Raw genomic sequence first — 19639 nt, forward strand, 5'->3', positions numbered from 1 at the left:
CTTTGAACAGTAAGGAAGAAAACTAAAGAATAATTGAGAATTTGTTTTTTTTAAATTCAGTGCAGACACAGTATTAAGAGTTAGTCAAGTTTATAGAAACAGACACAAGTAGATTTAGTGTTATGCAATAAATCAGTGTAATCTTCTCAGATTTTTATAGTTGAGCATATTCCATGGGTAGTGTAAAGCAAAATATTAGTTATTGGGTAGTAATTAATTTAAGTATTCTCTTGGTCTTTATTGCAGTGGGACATTTTCTATTAGTTTCTCGTTCGCTGAATAAAGTTCATGCCTCTTAACAAGTATCTCAGACATTCAAAACGAGGTGTGCTGATTATGCGTTCATATTCCACATTAGTTGAGAATGATTTTCTTTCTTCTTTAAGTAGTTTGATTCGGAGTGTCCTAAGCAACATGTTCATAGTATACTTTCAAATAAATTCATATACAAAAAATATCTGGAATCTTCTATCCGATCAATACAACAATTCATTCAGTTTGTAAAGCAATTATAGACCTATGGTGTATACTGTTAGCAGTGGCAGTCGTATGGAAGATTCAAGATTTTTTTGTATAGAATGTACTGAAGTGATTTGCCAGAACCCATTTAAATATAAACCAAACTAATATCTTTTTTCAGAAATCATTAAACTGCAGGGGTTCCAAGTGCAATTTCCTGCTCCCTTTTATGTAGAGATTTAATCTACTAACAATAATACCTGTACACCATGGGTATGGTCAGTGCTTAATATGTAAACAACAAAAAATGCCAGGGGCCCTCATCAGGATCCCAATGCAACTTGCACTACCCATTGCCCCTGCCTACTGTGTTAGCAGTGGCAGTCGTATGGAAGATTCAAGATTTTTTTTTATATAGAATGTACTGAAGTGTTTTGCCAGAACCCATTTAAATATAAACCAAACTAATATCTTTTTTCAGAAATCATTAAACTGCAGGGGTTCCAAGTGCAATTTCCTGCTCCCTTTTATGTAGAGATTTAATCTACTAACAATAATACCTGTACACCATGGGTATGGTCAGTGCTTAATATGTAAACAACAAAAAATGCCAGGGGCCCTCATCAGGATCCCAATGCAACTTGCACTACCCATTGCCCCTGCCAACTCTGTTAATGACAGTACCAACACAACTACAGAGCATCCCACTCCTGCCAGTGATATAATTCAGACGACTCCATGTCCCGAAAGCTATAAGAATTGGTGAGGCAGAAGGTATTAACCTTTTTTTTTATTTTAACAATTTTTATTAGAAACAAATAGAAGCAATTAAGACATTACATTGACATCTTAAGCAAAAATGATCTTAAATACAGCATTGCCATATTAGTTGATGGTCCAGTAGGAGCCCAGGGGAACACACTTCAACAATATCGCAAGTCAGTAGGTATAAACCATTTTTAATATATGTTGAATTAATATATAACGGTTGTTGTGCTAATCTGTAAATTAGACAGACAGCCCCACCTTGTGGCAGACTGTCATAAGCGTCGATGTTGAGAATTAAGTGCCAGTGACGAACACTGGAAACCACCGGCTCAAATAAAGCACTGTGCAGGAGCGGGTCTACAGCTTGCCGAACATAAATCCTTGTATGAAGTGCCAAGGGTGGTTGATATAAGAGAAAATGTTATGTATTTGTAGGATAGTTGCTTTACTCTCACATTTAAAAAAAAAAGAAATAATATGAGTGGATTGTATTTTAGATCGAAGCGGCATTCATTATTCTTAACCGACGGACTGATTTAACACTACCATACAAAAAAAAACTGGATTGGGACAGTTTCAACTGGCCAAAGACCGATGCAGTGACAGGCGCAGTGACTGGCTGTGTGCTATGATAAACAGGTTAATTAATATTCATGCACAGAATTAACCTCCTTATGGCTTATCCCTTTTTCATGAGTCTTTTCCTCGTACTGTTAATTTACATAGCCAGTCTGTAGTTTTGCTTAAGAATCCCAGTTCATAAGTCTTACTTTAAACTTAGGTTTCCTTGGGGGGGGGGGGGCATGGGGGAGGGGTTAACTTTTAACCTTTTTGGTCCTCTCACTTCATTTCGCCTTCCTCACTTAACTTGCTTGCATTCTGGGCAGGGATTATTCCTGCTCCCCAAAACTTAAATGTTCTCACTTTCCAGGTACGTAACTCTGCTCTCCCCAGTCTGGAACACTTAGCTGTTTTGTTTGTCATGCTTCAATTTAGTGTTCTCTCTTGTCCTCCTGCTATGGGTTTCCCTCCAAACCACCAAGCCCTCTGTCTCTGACATTTCTCACTCTGTAGCTTTGTTCACGTGGTACCTTACATTCACTTTCTCAGAGGCAGGTATTCAGTCTGTTAACTCCTAGGTTATGTTTAAAATATTTATCCTTCTGTTTCATATAGTCCCTTTTGCTTCTGGCATAACAGTATTTTTCCTTGTTATGTAAAGCTAGCTACATGGTTTAGCATCACATCCAGACAGCATTGACAACTTGAAAAAGTTATTTCTTTCAATTCAACGTCTGCTTCATTTGTTGAAAATATTTAACCAGTTTATTTCTAATGTTCAATGCATTATGAGCAAAACCCGTCCCCAGTGTTGCCACTTAAAAAGAAATATATATATTTTTCCCCACACCTGTCTAGAAAGTTGCTGACAAGGTTTTTGTTTTAAGATTTGTGGGGTCTACTTGTTTAGTATACTTTACCAACTCATTCCCACCTCAACTTCTAATATGGTACCGGTGCTAAGTGTCTCCTGCAGAAAGGCTATATCCAGGCTTTTGGTTCCTAGAAATGACAGTACCGTTTTCCTGTTTAAGTAATGGGTGAGCCCATTCACATTGAGAGAAAATATTGAAAGGGCATTGAAGGCTGGCTAGACCTCATCTGTTGCGCACCTGCCCCTCGTGGTTCTTCAAATGCAATAATTTAGTTTTACTTTGTGAGGCAGCTGTTGTTTGATACCGATTACTTAAAAACGATTTCGTATTTTCGTATTTACCCATTGCTCCCTCGTACCCCACTAACTCCTGTTTGATTCCACCCACACCTACTCCTCTGTTGCCTTTTCACCCTTCATGGTTATTCATTTTTTTTTTTTACTTTTACTTTTTGGGGAATGCTTGGTGGCTGCCAAATGCTGTAGGGCACTCCTACACAAGCGCATTCACACACTTAAAATAATATATTTGATTTATTTAGCTATCAAAGTGACATCTGTCATTTGTTTTAAAATAAATGGTGCTTGCATTAATCTGTAGGTGCAGGCTTGCTTGTCGCACATTGCTCAAGCATACGACTACAGAATCATGTTGCAATGCACATTTCCACACATGACACCTTTTCCATAACCCCACTAACTGTGTCACACACATCTGTCTACATCTAATCCGTTGTTTAATCCATGAAGTTTACTTGCTACTAAAAAAACACCTTCTCCTAGAGGTTGAGGGAGGACTTTCTTGGTTAACCAGCTCAGTTTACTTTCTCCTGTTGCTTCACAGTGTGTCTAAACATGCAGTTGAAGCACCCCTTGTTTGAGCATACTGCCATGAGTTTATTCAATTTCTGAACAATTACTCATTACAGAGACCCACACCATTCTTCTAAAGGAAGGAAGTGAGCCATTAACCTTTCTTTAGCACTAAACTTATAACTGTTTCATGAGGAGCAATATTTTTCAGTTACACTTTTCATTATATGTCTGATGTATTTTTTTTGTTTTGTTTCTTATATAGCGCAAACTCGACCCAATGGTATTAGAACGCTTTACATGAGCACCAGTTACGTTAGACGGACACATTCATTTTGGTAGGCACAGGGAAGTAAAGTGATTTGCCCAAGATCACAGAGCGTCCCTGCTGAGACTCAAATCAGTTTCATCAGGATGGAGGTCAACTGCTTTAGCCCACATCCTCTCCCCCATGTTGTTGAGGTTTACTCCTGGGTCAGAAAAGGGCTCTAAAAACAAGAAAATAGGTCCCCACAATTTTCCAGTCAACGAGACAGTGTGAATAATATTCCTAACCATTTACTCCATAATGGTTCATTACCTAAGACTAAGCAATTAACTGCATCGGTTATCCAATTGAATGGAGGTTGAAGACACCATTCAGATGCCTACTATGAAATAGTCCGGTATCCAGCTATGAAAAAGCATAAAGTCTGTATTGCTGCTCGGCTTTTGGCTAAGGTCAAGTGTAGTATCTCAAAAAGTAAGAGGTCTGCCTGCAACCTGTCTTCATTTTTTCTTTTCTTTTCACATGTATCGCATCAAACTCGGGGCTGTTTGCATTCATTATTCATTACAGTTTAGCAGCAGTGGTGCTTCTACACTACTGGTGGAGAATTGTTGCATTGTGCAAGTGATTGTGTTTTTGCCAAATACATTTTCTGTAAGAAATGGTGCTTTAATCTACGATGCATGCTCGGTCTAATTGCGTAATAAGTCTATCGGGGTCTGACGGGAGTATGGCATCCTCAAAGAGTCGCAGCGCTCTAAGCTTGGAGGGTAAATATCGCGCTTGTTTTATTTTACAGAGATATTGGACTAAGGGGAGCCAGACAGGGTTGAAGCGAGTATCACGTGATTGCAATTGTGCTGTGAAAAGTTCCATAGCTATTACATGCCACAGGCGCTCAAACCAAGCAGCAATCGGGGGTGTCTCTTTTTCCAATATAGCGCTATGAGTTGCTTAGCTGCCACAAGCATGTGTAGTGCTATAGTCCAGTCGCTGCGGGTGAGCGCTTTTAAGTTGTCAGGTTTAAGGCCCAGGAGGATCGTAGCTGATGACGCAAAGGTACTTCACGCCTGCCCGGCTACACAAAATGTTCCCTGACAACCCCCTTGTGCTGGAGGTGTTTGATTGCATCTGGTGACTTCATTCACATTTGGTGGGCCTGTCCGCTCCCGACCCTGCTCTGGAAAGAAGTTTTTAGTCATATTAAGGAGGTGCTGGGCTTCCCCCTGCCTGAATCTACAGCTAGCAACAAAACTAGCATTAGCATATCCAATAGATCTCGCCTTTGGGACCTTATAAGTGTTTAGCCATGCAACAGTTGATGTTGTTGCAACAAGGATATTGTGCTGCATAACTAAATACTTATAAGGTCCCAAAAGCAAGACCTATTGGCTATGGCAATGCTTGTTTTGTTGCTAGCTGTGCTCTGTGGTTCAGTTCACACTCAATCAAGAAAGCTATTCTTCTATGTTAATCTAACAACACAGTCCTCATGCTTACCATTGTAAACTGCTAAGAAATTCACTTTCCTACCTATTGCAGGGCTCGAAAAATCTTAAAAATATTACTAGACCTGCAGGTCTAGTGAGTAAAATTATCTACTCGACCTAACAGCAATACACTCGACCCACAAACTGGTTTTATCTATACATATTATAGCATTATTAAGAAAACAAAGTAAATAACCGAGCAGGAGTTGCATATACTTTGGCCAATCAAGTAGCCAATGAGTAATACGAGTAGATATGTTGCAGCATTGTCAATGAAGTAGCATCATCTGTGGCTATTGAAGTTCATATGAGACTAGTGTGTCTCAACACCATGGCGTGACTAAAACCCTGGTGCGCAGTCAAAGAACACCAATGCCCTAGGCATGCCATGCCAAGGAGTCTGTAGGATAATATGTTACTGGACATGGTGGACATGTTAGTTAATTATTTGGCTTGAGAGGGATAGTAGCATACTACTAGCAGCAGCAACCCTGAAGGCCTGAACACCACCCTCATGCCATTTTATTCACATTAGAAGTTAGGAACATCATCCAGCTATAGAAGCTATCCTGGCATATGATTCATCACCCTAACATATAATAGTGCCAGTTCTGGTGTTCTTGCATTTTCTTGCTAATAGTTGTGTTTTTATCTGACACAGGAACAGTATTTGGCAGTCTGTTGCAGGACAGTATCTACAGGTGTTTCTTCTCCAACAATAGGAATTTTAATGACCACTTTTAAAATGGAGTTTATTCTATAAGAAGGGTGTAGTGTTTCTTGCGGCAAAAATGTTTGCCCACTGTGCCTGGAGCATTTTATATTGCGCATAAACCTTTAATATAAACACATGTAAAAATTACTGCTGTGAAAAAATGTAGCTCGTAGTTAGTGGGCCCAGACTTTAAATTATTGAATTAACTCCCCTTAAGTACTGTTTGTAAAAGCTATATTTCTCAGCCAGAATATTTAGGAAAATCCTGTAAAATGCAATGTTCAGTCTCAATTTGTTTTCAGAAATGTTCTTGGAGGTCAACTCCCACTCCCACATCATCTTAGTGTGGGTCCGTTTGCCAATGGCTCTGTGAAGATGGAGCTCACCCGGGACGGTATCCTGGGTATTTTGATGAACAGGCCAGAGCTAGTCTTGAGGAACTGGCGAGAATTATAAAAGAGAATGTAAAATAAACAGAAGAGTGCAGCATGCTGATGCAAAGCAGGGAAAGGAGCGCCAATGATGACATCGTGATTACAGAAATGTTCAGCAGAAAGCCCTGTGTTTCTTCATCAGCATATGCCCTATTTGCCCTTTAACATTTATCGTCAAATCAAATTTGCATCTTCAAACAAATAAATTAAGAATAAACAGAAACTGCGGGTCCACGCCTCACAAGATGAACTAGACAGACTCAAAATTAGTGTGATAAATTACCATACACAGGCAGTGTTACTTGGTCATAACTACTGCATGTATATGACATATGTAACTAATGTTTTTTTTAAACAATACTGATTTCCGGAATGTATTTTATGGCATTACATAATTAAGAAATGTATGCAAGCAGTACCTAGCAAGGATGCCGTGACCCTGGTTCAAGCAAGGAAAAAGCATCCTCAGACAGGTGTTGAGGGTGGCGCAAAACACAGCATTGGGAGGTTCAATCGGCCCCTCAGAGTTCTGGGTCCCCAACTGCTGCTCTAGTAGTAGCTACGCCCCACTGCAGACACAATTGTACATGCACTGCGATGAAAATACCCATGACATGCCCTAGGAGATTTGCTGAAGTAAAGAGAGTCGACGCTGAAAACTGCCTCTTGCAAGTTAGTGGGTAAAATATATACCGTACTCATCGGCAGTCCTGTCCACTTGTCTCTTGACACCCTCCCTCTCTGGCAGCACACCTTGCCCCCAACACACGCAGCCCAGGTGCGTCAAGGGTGACTGGAGGACATTTTTTGTTCCTTAATACTATGTAAAACAGATTGCACGTACCTGCTGCTGAACAGTGTCCCGAGGACGACAGTAGCTGCGCACGTTGTTTTGGTGATGTGAGGCAGGAAATCTTTCGGGGTGGGCTAGAAGTCAAGCATGCCACCAGCTTCCCTGAGATATTAGATGTTATTTACCAGGCTGCTGTACACCACGCTAGTATTCTCATTTCTACTGTGCCCAGCCAGTTCGCTGCCAACATAAATATTTTTCTGCGATAGAAAACACCCAGACAGGGGCTGGCAAAGGCAGTTTACGAGTTTCTCAAACTGTATACCCCGCCGTGGCTTGTCAATCAGCCAATGAGAAGCCTTTAAACATGCCTATATTTTTAGATCAATGAAGGAGAGCACAACTTAGCTGCCATCTGATTGGTTGAATGCAACTAAGCCTCAGTATTTCGAGCCGTGTTGCAATCAGCCAATGAACACCTTTGCTTTCACACAGTTTTAGTCACATTCTCAAATATTTCCCCCTGCTGCCCCCCAGAGCCTCGTACTGGCACTGCACTCAACTCGGATTAGAACAGCAGCAGAGCTCACTCGCCAAGCCGGTCAAGTAGACCTGAATACTGGCTCGCCCTGGAGGAAATCAACTCGAAAATGCGAGTGGGCGAGTACATTTTTCGAGCCCTGTATTGGCTATGCCATTGCTTGTCTTACACTTACTACCCTTTTTGCTTAACTTCCATTTATTTTTGCAATCCCCTTGCTACCGCGGTTGTGTATGCCCTTCCCTTTTCACCTCTTGGTCATGCTGTCCAATTGGTTCACTGCATTTATGTGGGACTTATCCCTTTTTGACATGGTTACCCCACTTTTTGCCTGGTACATGATTTGATTTCGACTGAAAGTGCACTGCATTACTGCTAACCAAGTCCCCAGTGCCAGAGCTCTTTTCCAAAACATACACATTTTCCCCCCAATTGGCAAAATCTTTAGAACCCTCTGTAAGTATCTAGTAAATGGTACCTAGTGCCTGAGCTACTAAAGAGGGTCCCTAAGGGCTGTAGCATGAGTATTACCACCCTAAGGGATCACCCTACAAGCAGGTGAAAGACTGCCATTTCAGGCTGCATGTCTTGGTGCAGACAAAAGTGAAAACATGACATGACCCTGTGTGCCATGTCACTAACACTGCATGTAATATTTGTAAGTCACTCCTACTGCAGGCCGGACAGCCCTAAGGCAGGGTGCTTATGACATGTGCGGGAATACCTGCATGAGCAGATAAGTCCCCTGTGCTGGCCAGTCAGATTACTGTAAGTACAAGTAACAATTTTAAAACCTTTTTTGGACACTGGTGAAAACGAGTTCCCAGCCCACATGATGGCTTCACTGAAAATGGGGATGATTGGTATCAAACATCTCATATTGGTAAACCCACGCTGTTGCCAGTGTTGGATTTATCAATACGTGAACCCAGATGAAACCTTAGAGGTACCCCCTGAGAACCTACCAGCAGCTGGTGTGCTTGCTGACTGGGTGCTGCCAGCCTGCCACCTGAGACAATGTTCTAACCTCCTAGGGTGAGAGCCTTTGATCTCAGGAGGCCCAGAACAAAGGCCTGTCCAGGAAGAGGGCGTAACACCCCCTCCCACAGGATGATCCGCTGATTAGCCTCCCTGAGCTCGCAAGCTTCAAAAAAGCTGCTGCCTTTGGAATGCGAATCTGGTTCCCGTCACAGGAGAGGAAGTGTCCCGTCCTTCCCACCCCCTCCCACACCTGTCTGATGAACCCTTGGCACATTGACAGGCGGGAAAATTAACTCGTCAGGCAGGCATGTCCCCTCCAGACTAGTACTACCCCTAAGGTGGGCTACTAAGAGGTGAACACGATTTTTCAAAGGTCCATCTTAGTGATGGCACACCTACGAATTCTGGGACGGGGTTATGCCCACTTCCCATTGGAAGTAGTCCTATAGGGGGCGTGGTGACCCCTAGGGTCATTAGCCCATTGACTACTACCCTTCACTCTCCTAACACCCTTAAATTCTGTATTTAGGGGAGCCCCTGACAACAGAGAAGCAGATCCTGATGACCTAAAAGAACAAGCATTGGCATAGCCAATAGGTCTTGCCTTTGGGACCTTATAAGTGCTTAACCATGCAACAGTAATGTTGGTGCACCAGGGATATTGTGCTGCATAACTTAATACTAATAAGGTCCCAAAAGCAAGACCTATTAGCTATGCCAGTGCTTTTTCCAATGCGCATGTCTTCGTTTCACCTCTTCTACTGATCCATGTGTGGCTCTGCTTCCTGAAACTGTTACACAGAGGGGAAATGCGATATTGTATAGTGTAGTATCAAATGAAATTGTGATAATGCAGTAATAAACCGCACTGGAAAATGACATCCGAAATTTCTGTCATATACTGCACTGCTTTCATACTTCAGACTTCACTTATGGAATCTGCATACCAATTTGTTATATATCGCTGTTTATACGTACTAAGGTACCGGGTACTAGTGAGACGGTAAATTCTGATTCATGCACAAACTTGTGTTTGCACGTATTAATTGCAATGATGAGTACTGGTATAAACGTTGCATCACTTGCAATTCCTTCTAGTAAAATTGGCAGATCAAACCTCACAAAATTTCCTACCGCCAGACGAGACCTAAAAAGGACAGGAAGAGTCGCAAAAGCAAACAAGCATTTACAATGCAATGGTCTCTGCATTCTTAAAGTTAGCTATTGGCATTGCTCATGACATTATTTTTATTTATGTTTTTGTTTTTAAAACATAAATAAATGGCATTATCATTTACAATGCCAATTGCAGGGCAGGAGAGCAAGCGCAACAAACGAGGGGGCAGGACAGCAAGCACAAGCAACGACGGTACAGAACAGCAAGCACAAGCAACGAGGGGACAGGACAGCAAGCACAAGCAACGAGGGGTGGGCAGGACAGCAAGCACAACCGACGAGGTGGGGGGGCAGGACAGCAAGCACAAGCGACGAGGGGGGGCAGGGGAGCAAGCACAAGCGACGAGGGGGCAGGGGAGCAAGCACAAGCGACGAGGGGGCAGGGGAGCAAGCACAAGTGACGAGGGGGCAGGACAGCAAGCACAAGCAACGAGGGGGCAGGGGAGCAAGCACAAGCATTGAGGGGGCAGGGGAGCAAGCACAACGAAACACCATAAAAGAGAAGAATCGGCAGTTCTATCCTACCAGATGCGTGTTTTGTGGTCTACACACTATGCTGGCAGATTAAGCCATTTGTATCAGGCAAACCGAATGCAGCAGGGGCACAATTCCAAGCAAAACTGTCACGCAGTACCTCGTCCAATAGATGTTTAAGAAACTGTGACCACTAGCTATGATAAATTTATAGTTCACATCTCGACATTGTAATTTCCTCGCTATTTCAATAAGGACCATAATAACGTTGGACGTAGAGAGCTCAAAAGAAGATAATGGAGTAGCTCTGGACTTATACTGGCTGGTATAAGTATCTGCTCCAACATTCCAATGTTTGCATGTTTCTCGCTTTTTATTTTAAAACATTCTACCCTTAGTGGGGAGAGAACGCTCTAGTAGGTTTTATTATAGCCAGCTTCCGAAGGTTATGCCTGTTGTTATAACCGTTACAAGCCCGTACCGCAGATCAGGGCCTTCAACATACACTATAGCCCTAGGGAGCAGGCTAGAATAAACCCTTCTGCTGTATGAAAGAATATCAGGCGGTAATAGACCAGAACGCTCTCACTGTAAGACACTTTTCGCTCATTGTTTTGGTATCTCATATCTGTACTCTCATACAAAATATCCTCCTTCACCACTCATTTTAGAGTACTCCTACATTCACTTGTTTGCCTCTCATCGCGCCCCTTCGTTTTACTCTCTCACAAACACAATTCACTTCCTTCGGCGCTGTCAATATTTTACACCTGTGTACACCCCTATCACACGAAATTATTATAAAGATAACCGAATAAGCATGTAGGCTGAATACGCTCGTTTCCCTTGCACTTTGGGGAGTTTGCACTACCTTAAAACTGCAGAGACCTCAGTGTGCCCCAGATATGAACATCCATAAGTTGAACTCACCCATACACTCAAGCGCCTAGACTAGCTTTCCCCTCCCAATCAAACTTTCCATTCTAGTTCCAACCACCAGAGCTCCCTCCTTATGTAAATGCATATAAAGTTGCATTAGAATTGATAGAGCTCATGCAGCTGCTTCCGATAGGCACCCAGAGACTCCACGAACCGTTCCCTTCATTCCCAGCAGCACTTACTCCCCCTGTTGATGATGTAGTGGGACACTCGCGAGTGTTCTGACACAGAGAGCACGTAGTCCCCGGGGATTGTGGCCGAGTCGCAGACCAGGAACGTCCCATGGCGCTGGCCTTGCAAAAGGGCCACTGCCTCGACCCGGGTCTGTCGCCCCCAGTACCAAGCATCACAGTCCTCTGCATCGAAGTGCCCGGACATGGCGCGACCGCCCCCGAGCGCAGCCCGAAATTGCGCCCGGAAACGCGGCCTCACCTACCAGAAATGACGTCGAGAGCCGAGATCCTAATCAATGAGTGTTAACGGTGACCGGATTATCGGTCAGACGTTGCAGCTTTTCCTGTATGTAGAGTAGGTGCCGCAAGTAACATAGAAAAGAGACAAACAAGGCGGCTGAAGGGGGCAGTAAAGGCGGGCAGAAGGAGGGTAATAGTAAGGAAAAGGGAGCGGGCAGGGTGAGAAGGACAGGGAAAGGAGGTACAGGAGAGCTGGAAAGAGACGGCAAGAGAGGAGCGCTACACACGACCACGTTTCTCCGGGGCGAGGCAGAAATGCCTCGGAGAAACGCACGGTCATTTTGGGATTCGGGGGGGGGGGGGGTGGTTTTCGTTCTCTCCTCTTCCCATTGGCTGGAATGTAAAATTCCAGCCAATGGGAAGAGGAGAGAAAGAAAACACGCCCCTGAATCTGAGAAAGACGTGGCTTGAACGGAGTGATGCCCCTCTCCTCCAATGGCTGGCCTCCGTTTAGGAAGCCAGCCAATGGAGAAGAGGGGTGGGTTCAAGCCCCCATACAAAGAAACATTCAATCTCGGACCGAGACTGCTCAAGCGCAGCCTACGGTCCTCGACCTAAAAAGACTGAAGAGTCCCTCCAGACTTAAGCTGGTGCAACTGAAAGTCCGCCACCGTACATACTATACCAGGACGGTTCTGTTCAAGATAGGAAAGGCTGATCAGGAGTATTGCCTCCGCGGGTGCGGAGAAAGGGGGACGTTCTACCACACCATTTGGGATTGCGGGAGGCTGGCAGGGTATTGGACAGCGGTGCTACGCACTATCTCACAGACTGTGAATGTTTCCATGCGGTTAGACCCGCGCTGCTGCTTGCTGAACGTATGGGAGGCTACGGACTTGACCCACCGACAGCAGGATTGGGTGGTGTTGGGCCTGATGGTTGCGAAGCGCAATGTGGCTAAACTGTGGGGGTCACCTGTAGTGCCCAAACTGAGAGACTGGTGCAATGATATGGATGGCGCAATGGTGGCAGAGAAGGCGGTGTTTGTCCGGAGGGGTTGCCCCAAGAAATGGGGTCTGATCTGGGGAGCGTGGAACGTATACAGAGGAGACATCTGTGAACCACCGAGAGAGGATTTGGATGAGGGATTGTCGGATTGAGGTTTAGAATGTTGCTGAGGGAATGTGTGCTGATGAGATCTGCAGCTTTGATGGTCCTCTGCATATTGTAGGAGAGGGAGGAGCCGGGAGGAGTCCTGGACTGCGTCACTATTGTTATGATGATTCGATGATGGATATAAGTCTACTTACCCTATGGGAACGCTTTGTGGTTTTAATTGACGGCTGTGCTCTTGTTGTTTGGTACTGTTTGGTTCAACGGTTAAAAGCGGACCTTTATGCCTTCCGACATGATTGCCACAGTAAGGATACACGATAGGAATGGTTGCCGCCGGGCCTCAGGGATGCCGGCTAAATGGCTGTGTAAACTTCCACATTCCCTCTTTCTCACTGAAATGTTTGAGGCCGGCCCCAGAGGTTGTAGGCATTCAACTGTGTCTTGATTTTTGTGTGCAATAAAGGTCTTGGAAAAAAAAAAAAAAAAAAAAGACTGAAGAGAGCACATGACTTGACCCCAGCTTCTCTGACCTGTTTGCTGTTCTCGGTCTACTCTGCGCCAGAGACGTCTTGTCCTTCAGCTGTATGCCTCCAAAACTCCTGCAGGACTGCCTGCCTTCAATGAAGTCCAAGGCCTCCTATGAACACCACTGGCCCGAGCTGAAGTGGGCCAATGGTGCCTACAAGGTTCCCCAGCCCTCCAGAGCCGGAGTCGATCTTGGGTTCACCCCTCCTGTACTCCCCGATGTCGTCTGCAACCTCTGCACGCAGGTCTCCTCTACCGCAACAGCTCCTGGTAAGAAAACCCGACGCCGAAAGACACCTCTGCACTTGTCGCCCCTGAGCCATGGAGAAGTGGACCAAATGCGTCCCTCTGTCCCCAAGCATTGCATGCCTTCAGCCCACTTGCTGGTTCAGCCCAACTGTCTTCCTAGCCAGAGCCTGCAGTCACTTTCCACAGTGACCAATCTCCATTGAAACCTATTGGGCGCCCGATGAAGTTTTGCACCCTGCAATCGGCTGCCCTTGTGTCCCTGTACTGCTTGTGCTGCCTTGAACCTTGCCCACCACTCACTTTAACTCCTGGAGATTGACCTTGTTAGCCGAAGTACCGTACCTGTTTGCGGAACTTGTTTTTCCTTCCATATGATAACATTGCAGAACTCATAAATTGGACAAAGTATTCACTTTTTAAAGTGAAAAGAATTTATATTTGAAAACATACTTACCTGAACTATTTTTCTCTGGGGCCTAAACGTACATAAAGATACTTGCTATTTTTACAAATTGGTGTAAATCACCTTCTTGAGTTTTGTTGTAATTTATTAATCATTGCGTGTATTTGCAAATGTCTGGCACTCCTCTGTGTGAAGCTTAAGGCTGCTCTACCACACTACGGCCTAATAGAGCACTTTAGAATTGCATATCAAGCCCCTATCCACTAGTAAGGGAACCCCAGGACTCTTTACACAGTCTATCAGATTATTGCTATATCCCATAAAGAGCCAGCTCCCTACATTTTACCTGATCCATAAAAGGATGTTTTCATGGGAAGGAGGAGATGAAATGAAAAATTGCATTTGTATAGCGCATAACTGCCCTGAGGCCTCGCAGCGCTTAATGTGTGGCCTAGTTTCTCACTCTGCCACCTTTGGTACCTGGGGACCCAGGTTTTAATCCGGGCCTCAGTGTTAGACCCAACATTGTATGATTCTGGGCTAATCACGTAATCTCCCTGTGCCGTTAAGTGTGGGTAGGCTTGTAGAATGCTCGTTTCATCTGGCTGCAGGAAAGGGGAGTCTTGATGGCCAGATCTAAGTGGGCTTAGGAGAGGAGAGGTAACCATTGCCTAGTGCTACTAGATAGCGAACACTGAGAATGTGCACGGGAGTAGAGAGGTAGAGGTTGAGCAAGCCAGATATACTTTTTCCCTTTAACTTCTCCAGCATACCCGAACAGGATTCCTTTTGTTTTTCTTTGTTGTACTTTTCGCGCAATTTCTATGTGCCTTATGAATAGTCCATACTTGGAGTGCATTTGTGTTTCAAACTGCGTTATCACTGATCTTATGCTGTTAATTATTAAAGTTGAGAAAAATTGTACGAATTTAGTGCATGTACTAAATTAGAAATGTTTAGTCTTCTGTAGTTTTACTTCCTATAGCTTTGTGGTAATAAAAATTGTATAATGAAAATTCCATTTCAGGAGAATGACATCTTCCTGGGCTTTGAAAAGGGAGCGTGCAAGAAGTGGACAAAGAGTAAGAAAAAACCTTCAGATCTAACTTTGGAGGAGATGAAGAAACAGGCAGCAGTCCAGTGTCTTCGGTCTGCGTCTGATGAAGTGAGTTTGTATGTGGAAGTACATGTGTTTCCTGGTCAAATGTAATCTTTCTTTAAATTTACGGATTCTTCTGGTACTGTCAAATGTTACCTATAAGTTCTATTTTAAGAAGGCAGTCCCTTGTCGGGTATTTTCCCTCTAACATTATCCTCACTGTTCATGGCTAATGTTTTAATGATTCTTGCAAACCTTCTGTGGTCTGTTTTGATTGAGTAACAATTTTTAGTTAAAGGAAAAAGAGGCAAGAAAACAATGGTGCTAGAGCCAAGCATATAGAAGCTCACAATAAAGCCAGTATCTTCTCTCTCTATTCAATATGCCCTGCAATCAGAATCTTTTAGCTGTGAGTTCTGTTTTTTTTCTTTTGTTATCCTTTTGGTAGGAAAATCTTTTCAAGGTACATAAATACTGATTTTGCTCAACCTCCTGGTGCATTTCCAACTTTTTGGAACTGGAAGTGTTTTATTTTCTATTCTTGTTCCCCCTCATATTTCTAAAGGATGCCCTCACTATGTTCTATGTGCCCCTGTTATCACGAAATGAGGCTGAAAAAGATCCACATGCTGTGTGTTCTGCCTGCAAAGTCAATCATTCCTGTTCCGAGACAAAAACCTGGATGTTGAAGTGCAGTATACCAGCCGCATACTTTCGAGCTCTGAGATTATGTTGAGAACGCTGTCCACATTGAAAAGAGATGTTTAACGTTGAAAGCTTCTGTTTCAAAACATCTTTTGAAGCCTACGTATTCAGTGACTGGCTAGAAAAGGGTCCCTATCAGAAATCATTGGAAGGCTATCAGGCAACAGTGTTGCTCCTCTGTAGACTCGCCAGATTATATAAATTGATAGGAGGCTTCATCTTTTGTGGTTTGCAACAAATGCTGTAGAACAACCACAATCTTCAGTGATGCAAGCATCTTCTCATGCTGTACAAATATTAATGCAAAATGTGCTCAACACTGTAGACACATTGGAGGACTGCGAAGTTGTTGTTTCTGTGGGTTGAACCCATAATCCTCTGGGTAGACACTATAGATCCTATTCTCTGGACTTGATCTTTAGGGCTACACTAGTGTTTTTTTAAGCTGTGGGTTCCTGGATCTCCTTTTTTGTCACAAGTGCCAATTGTCATCATGCATTCCATCGAATACTTTATCCTGATTTCTGCATTCCTCCTTGCTCTCGTCCCTCCCCTTTTTAGGTCTCGCCTAGCGAACGCAGTGCATGTGCTGCTTCGCTTGGCAAAACTCTATTGTTGTGGCTTTGGTGAGCGAAGGGAGACAAACCATGTGCGCGCACTAACAGGCGATGTATGCGCGCACATGTTGTCTCCTCTCTGCCTCACATGCTCCCACTGCGCGCTCACACGCTCCCACCGCACGCTTGATGTAAGAGTGTGTGAAAGGACATCAGTCACTCTGAACACACGCATTAATTCTCCTCTTTACTGCAGGCTGTGGTCTTTGGTAGATGTTCTCCATGTACTGATTATGTGCATGTGTGGCACTGATGCACTCCCGCTTTACAGATCGTTCATATCAAAGAGTGATTATCTCTGGTTCACTCTTCCTCGCTTTCTTTTTGTGTCGCTGGATGTGCAGATCAGTTGGCATCCACTGTGGCGGAGTCCAAGCAGCAAAAAACAAGCACAGGCTTCTGTAGAAAATATTGTTTTTTTTTTTATGCTCGCATGTCAACTGCTTTGCCTCCAGTACTGTTATCCAGAAGACGCCTCGTGTCCAGGGTCCCTCATTGACAATTGGATGCTCCACTCCATGTTTAAGCATGTCCGAAGGCAGGGGTTCCGCTGCCCACAATATTCCCAAAAGACGTGGATACAAGCTCTATATGATCATCTGATTGAACCAATGAGACTGACTGAGCTCTGAAAGGAGGAAATCCTGGACGCCAGGACCTCAACCTTAGTAGCTGAGCCTCAGGCCAAAGGTGAGGAAGGTATCCTGTAATCCTGCGTGTGAGGCAAATTACTTCAGCAAAGCGGGTATCTCCAGGCACCCTCAACCGGTGTATTACATGAACACGAATAAGCCCTTAGTGACGATGGATTGAATGGGGATGTCCCTAAGAGCTCTACAGATCAAAGCAATCGCTCGTCGAGTCAGTGTCACCCCAGCAGATAAGCCTGGGCTGGGATTACAGCTACTACTGGTACTGGTATCTGGAGTCAACTTTAAAAGTTCCAAGTCCTATTTTCTGATTCCACACACAAACATGGTTAAGGCTTCAAGAAGGTGACGCAAGTGAATCCCACCAGAAGTGCCTTCAAACCTGCTTATATTAGCCTCTATGACTCAAATCTTTATGTTCGTTTTCCATTACGTTTCAAATATTTTAAGCTCGAAGTTTCCAATAAAACGTTATCTGTTACAAAAATATATATTCTCTAAAAAAAAAAGTAACATTTTTATGATCAAAGGGAATGATGGCGACATTCAAAGCCAACATGTTCACTAGAAACTCTACAACAATATAGACCGCAAAAATGATAATTTATATTTCTTTAAAACAGATTGTTTTAATACTTGCAATAGGAGAAATGTTGCACCATTCTGCTCTATCTTAAGACTATTACCGTCTCTACCCCTTCCCGGCTACTACAAGCTAAAAAATAAGGTGCACACCAATGGATAAATGAAGCACATAGCTTTCACACCGTAAACGATAATCTCATGGTCCCTCTACTCATCTCACCCAACAATAACCATACACCTTCTTAAATAAAATATATTATTCTACATGCATTGCTCACATTTGCTCCATCAAACAAAATAGTAGAAGGACAGTCCTTTTCAAATCACTTATTTATTACATGAAAAAGGCTGTCTGTATGCAGAAGAGTAAGTGACCCAGGAGATGCTGGCGCTCTGTATGTGTCTTAAGGAGAGTTTGATGTCGGCTATAATGCATGATGCATCTCTGTGCTCACCGACTACGAATCTACTTAGCGGTTTTAAGACTTGGCACGCTTTCAATAAATGAATCCGCCAAGAAAATTGGTTTCTGAAACTACTCGAAGGTAATTTCTTTGGACATTTGTATATTTTCTGTCATTCCGCCCGGACAAGTGAAATATTTGCCTAGTAATTGCAAAGCTTCCAGTCTTTCTGTGTGATGCCCTGTGGGTGCTGTTTTTCAGAAAATACCCCTTTGTGGGACAATATTTTCTATACATTGAGTTTTGCACTAGAAGTGATAATGATGTTTGGCTCAACCCTGCATGTGAAAACATCTGATCTTTCTGTGGCCTAGTTACCGAAAAGGGAATATATTCAGAATGAGAAGCCCTAGTCAGACTTTCTCTTTCCTTTACTGGCCGAGAGTTCCATTTTACCTAGATCTGTCTGATTCCAGAGTGGATTGTCTTTCATCCGCCCCATTGCTCACATTCATTGCTCCCTTGCAGGACCTCTCTCGAGCCAGCTACTCACTCCCTTATGCACCAGCAAGTCACAATGCAGTGCCGTAGCTGGTCACCTTCTACTGCTCCGGCAGGACGCCTTCCAGCAAGACAATCTAGGCCACCCCTCTCTGCTCCAGCCACCCACCCACCCTGCAGCGCTCCAATCTGTGTCCATTCCAGTGCTTCAAACATTCATCACCCTTTGCTCCAGCCGGCCACCCTCCAGTGATCCAGCCATTCACCCTCCAGTGGTTCAGCTGGTCAGCCGCTGTCCAGTGATAAAGCTGATCGCCATCTAATGCTCTGGTCAGTTACACTGAACTGGGCCAGCAAATCACCCTTCAGTGCTCAGGCCGGTCACCTTCCAGCGCTACAGCCAGTTACCCTCCGGTGCCCAAGATACTGGTGTGTGGGCCAACCCCTAGGCTTTAAAGTGAACTGGGTTTCCCTTTCTGAGGAGGGTGGAGGAGCGCAGAGCTCGGATGTGTATTGTTCCCAAGTTGGTTTGGACCCAAGTAAGTTAGAAGATGACATGCTGCTGGACGTTTCTGCTTATGTTTTTAATCAACCTATAGAAATACGTCAATGTAACATACTCAATTTGAGGACACCCTGAGAAAGATAGCTATCAAAAGGAACACGCATTTGCAATGCAATAGGTATTGCATTTGCTATAGTTTAAGCTATTGGCATTGTAAATAATAATGCCTTTTATTTATCTCTTTTGAAGACCAAAACATAATAAAAGCCATTGTCATTTACAATGCCAATAGCTCAAACTCTCGCAAATGCGAGACCTCTTGCATTGCAAATGCTTGTTTTTTTTTTTTTTTTTTACTATTTGCTTTATATTTCCAGGTTTTTTATCCCATAGATTAGATGATATCATCTCTGTGAGCAAGAAGGGGGTAATATGTCTATCAAGTGCCGCTGTGATGCTTCTTCAGGATTTGCAATTAGAAAGGGAAAATCTTAAACAGTTTGAAGTGGTTAGCAAGCGGCATTGCCTGAGTTCTTCATTGTTTTCATGTTCAATCTTTACTGTATGGTAGAGGTTAATTC

At 43.7% G+C, this 19639-nt stretch overlaps 1 protein-coding gene across 2 annotated transcripts in view; it reads left to right on the top strand.

Moving 5' to 3' along the window:
• KIAA0232 (KIAA0232 ortholog) overlaps positions 1–19639 on the top strand; it is a 397277-nt gene that overhangs the window by 31620 nt on the left and 346018 nt on the right. For both annotated transcript variants that reach the window (XM_078678507.1, XM_078678506.1), the window contains exon 3: positions 15020–15157. In XM_078678507.1, coding sequence (XP_078534633.1) covers positions 15020–15157 — 138 coding nt within the window. The remainder of the gene's footprint in view (positions 1–15019; positions 15158–19639) is intronic.

This window comes from Lissotriton helveticus, chromosome 2_2, assembly GCF_964261635.1.
Source record: "Lissotriton helveticus chromosome 2_2, aLisHel1.1, whole genome shotgun sequence".
Classification (NCBI taxonomy): Eukaryota; Metazoa; Chordata; class Amphibia; order Caudata; family Salamandridae; genus Lissotriton; species Lissotriton helveticus.